The sequence below is a fragment of the Chironomus tepperi genome, unplaced genomic scaffold (assembly GCF_022539635.2).
Source record: "Chironomus tepperi strain 1889 unplaced genomic scaffold, CSIRO-AGI_Ctep_v1 contig_16, whole genome shotgun sequence".
NCBI classification, from domain to species: domain Eukaryota; kingdom Metazoa; phylum Arthropoda; class Insecta; order Diptera; family Chironomidae; genus Chironomus; species Chironomus tepperi.
The window spans coordinates 147,628-151,369 of record NW_027226138.1 but is presented as its reverse complement, the minus strand read 5'-3'; the positions used below and the strand labels follow the sequence as shown (position 1 = coordinate 151,369).

At 33.5% G+C, this 3,742-nt stretch overlaps 1 protein-coding gene across 1 annotated transcript; it reads left to right on the top strand.

Annotated features, from left to right (window-relative positions):
- The first annotated feature begins 260 nt into the window (after positions 1-260).
- LOC139092513 (prion-like-(Q/N-rich) domain-bearing protein 25) lies at positions 261-1,858 on the top strand. Its single transcript, XM_070642937.1, has 4 exons — positions 261-392; positions 554-574; positions 650-820; positions 933-1,858. Exons 1-4 carry the CDS (start codon positions 339-341, stop codon positions 1,425-1,427), a joined length of 741 nt encoding a protein of 246 aa, XP_070499038.1. The 5' UTR covers positions 261-338; the 3' UTR covers positions 1,428-1,858.
- Positions 1,859-3,742: the final 1,884 nt, after the last annotated feature.

The following is a 3,742-nucleotide window of genomic DNA, read 5'->3' as shown; positions in this document are numbered from 1 at the left end:
CTTTCTATATCTTTGATAAAAAAAAGTATATTTTAAAGCTTATATAGATTAAGGGGCGTTCTCTTATTATGCAATATAACAAATTTTCAGACTCTCCTTATGCCTTCTCATTTCAAAATTTGAGAAACGAAAGTCTTACAAAAACACAGACCTCCTTTCATCCTAAGACGCGAACATATTTGGGGGTCAAATTCTGAATACACTTCTGATTCCTTATCAGATGTTTTTGCAAGATAAAAAATATTATAAAAGACATTTCCAAAAACATTAGTTGTGCAAAAGTTAAACTAAATTCATCAAAATTGGAAGTATTTTTGAATTAGAATAGAATCAATAAAATGAAGATTTTATTTTTGTTTGCATCTTTCTTTTATGTTGTTTATGGATACGCTGTGAGTAAATTATGCTAACACGAGTAACGTATAGATAGAATCGATTTATTTCTAAAACGTCCAAACGCCGATCGAATCCAAAAAGTCTACAATTTTGGATTTTGTTCTAGAATTAAATAAATTTTGCGTATATCTAACACCTTTTATCTCTTTTTTATCAGGATTCCTTCAGTGAATGCATTGTAAGTCAATTTTGATAAAATTGGAATTTTTTCAACTAAAGTAAACAATATGCTGTTGTGATTCTTACATTTTAGGGTCAACCAAATGGAGTTCGACTTCCTGGACAAACTTGCAACCAATTTATACTTTGTGATTCACAATCAGGACTTACTCTTACGTGTAGAGCCACCGAACCACATTTTGATAGATGTGAGCAAAGATGTGTTGATAACCCTGATGTATGCGATATAACTAGTTGTGATGGGGTAAGTTATGTATTAGATTAGTGTTGGGTAACCTTTGAGTCACCGTTCATTCTCATGAATTGAGTAGTTGACCAGCACTGCATTAGATAAATACAACTTCATTCAATTCCAGGATCCACCAACATCTACAACTTCAACAACAATATTTACACCACCAACGGTTCCTGCTGGTTGTCCAATTCCTTGTGACAACCTACCCCACACTTGCACATGCCGTCAACAATGGCGCTGCATAAATGCTGTATGTCAATGCGACCCAAATATCTCATGCTTCTTAACAAGAGCTCAATGTATGGCCGATTCACAATGTGGAGGAGCCAACGGTTGTCCTGAACGTTGTGAATGCATAGATGACAACACTTGTATCTGTAACAAAGATACTCAATGTCCATTCAATAATCTTCAATGTAATGCAAGATGTGGATGCGTGGACAATTGTGACTGCAGACAGGGTGACTTGAGATGTTTCTGTCATGAAAATTGTTTATGTGACGAGTCTCAATCCTGTCCTTTTCCACCAAGGGAATGTCAAGCAGCTTGTCAATGTGAACAGCAGTGTGTATGTAATGGAAATATGTGCATGTGTGATTCTGGAATTGATTGCTAGATTTTAGAGCAGATGTGGGCAACCTGTCTGCCGCGGCACCCTAGTGTACTACCAAGAATGCTTGAAAATGCCAAGAAAAGTATACTGTGTGCAGACTCAGTACCACATAGGTGTGCCGCAGCACAAAGGTTGCTCAACACTGTTTTAGACACTAATTAGCACTAGAATAATTGGAATGGATGTAAATCAGAGTGACATGTTTCCAAAACAGCCACAAATTTTATATTAAATTAATTTAAAATTTCCAAATTTCCAATTTATGCCAATCAGTCTTAATTATCATTGAAGTATTCCTATTGAATTTCAAATAATTGATGTACAATTTCCTTCAACTGCTTCCAACTGATTCCCTTTGTAAAATTGTTTTTGAAATTTTCTCCCATTGATTGTTAAAGATAATAAAGTTTTTAATTGAATTTTCTGATACGATACTTCTATGATTTGACTAGGATTTTTCGTCTATATGCAACAATGTGCACCGAACAGTACATCGATAAAGTTACAGTAAAATGAAAACTTTAAACAATTCTATTCATTGATAGTTTCCAGTAAATTTAATTAAAATTTATAAACAATGAGAAGTATTTTTATCTCTTCTTTTTGTTGTTACGACTATTGCTATGGAAAGGAAAGAGTTTTATTGAATTTCCTTGAATAAGCTTTCAAACTTCATTTTTGGCACGTCTTCATTTCTGCTTTTCAGTCATATGTACATGCAGATAGAAGATGAAAACTCGAAAGCATACATGAACATTTTGTAAACGTTAATGAAAAAGTTTGATGCACAAAATTTTGGGTCTTAAAACACTCTCTCTGTAAAGAAGCTTTGTGTATCGTAGATTGTTTTTAATGAAGTTATTGAAATTTCAGTAAGATTTCGTGATCTTTGCTGGTAAAATTGAGCTTACCGAATTATTTTGGTGAAAATATTGAAATTAAGATTTTTAAGTCTTTCAGGGTATGTGACGGCAAATTGATTGAATTATTTTGGGTAAATTCTTTAAACTTGTTCGACTTAAAGTTTTTAGTCGAAAGGCTCTAGTATGCTCAAAGTTATGGCTCTGGTTGTGATGATTGGCAAACATTTAAATGATGTCACTATGGCACCGAACTTACTTACTTACTTATGGCAAATTGACTACTTCCTTACGTACTTGAACCATGTTTCGACTTGAATTCTAGTTTATTCCATCTGACTTTATTAATGACCAGCTACTTATTAACTTCGCTGGACAATGATCAATTGTGATCCATGGTCTCCTTCAAATGACACCTAAATCTGGCTCTTTTACTGGCTACCGTCTGCCAACTACCAATCCTAAGTGCAACGCCACATCATAAAGCTTGTACACATTCTTTTATTGATGTTCTACGTCATGATGCATTTGTTGCAACGAAGTCGTTGACTTATTACATTCACTTTCAAAGGGAGATATGATTTAGTAATATGGACATTGCGTAATGAGGATATCTGAAAATTAGCGTAACGTAGTAATCAAAATACCTTAAAGTTCTTTAAATAGCATAAAAAAGAAGTTGCATCTGTTTGGTAGTCTAAATGGATGTCACAACTGTTCGGATATGGATCCCGAACTGGCGGAAGGTTTCGAAGGATAGAGCTGTCTTCGTGTGCCCCAACCAAGGAATTTAGTAAGTAGTATGGATGTCACACGGAGATACTGATGTTAATAAGATGTTAATAAAGCTCCGTGGCTGATTCTCTTTCATTTGTGTAGCTCGGATGTAGAGTCCATGCATATTCATCTTCAATCTTAAACTCCTTAAACCTCTACCAAAACTATTTACTCAAAAGCATGCAACACAATTTTTAGTCCAATTCCCTAAGATCAATAAACATTTTTTTTTGGCATCAAACAACTTCTATGATTTAAATAAAAAAAATCATATTCTGACATTATTTTAGTACATCCAGCATATGTATTTTATATTGCAAGTCAAACATCAGAGTAATGGATGTCTAAAAGTTTATTATTTCTGCATCATTTTCACATTTTCTACACAATTTTATATTTCATTCTTAGACATCATAAATGGAAAGCATTTCTTTTTTTTACAATCTCTAAGCTTGACTTGCTCATGCAAAATAAAAGAAAAAATCCTTTATGCATTATCAAATATTTACGCTATAATTTTTTTTCCCTTTCCCTTCCTTTTTAAAAAACAACTATAAAACGGTCGATGTACTTCATAACATTTTCACCTCTCTCATTCTCGTCCTTAACTATGTATATCCCAACGAGTAGAATAAAAGCGATGGAAGAAAAACAAGAAAATTTGCATTTACACAATGAGAT

Bases quoted from the DNA above. Each gene is read 5' to 3' on its own strand.
- LOC139092513 (XM_070642937.1), top strand. From the start codon at position 339: ATGAAGATTTTATTTTTGTTTGCATCTTTCTTTTATGTTGTTTATGGA. The intron at 393-553 runs GTGAGTAAATTA...CTTTTTTATCAG, and splicing joins ATGTTGTTTATGGATACGCT to GATTCCTTCAGTGAATGCAT. The intron at 575-649 runs GTAAGTCAATTT...CTTACATTTTAG, and splicing joins ATTCCTTCAGTGAATGCATT to GGTCAACCAAATGGAGTTCG.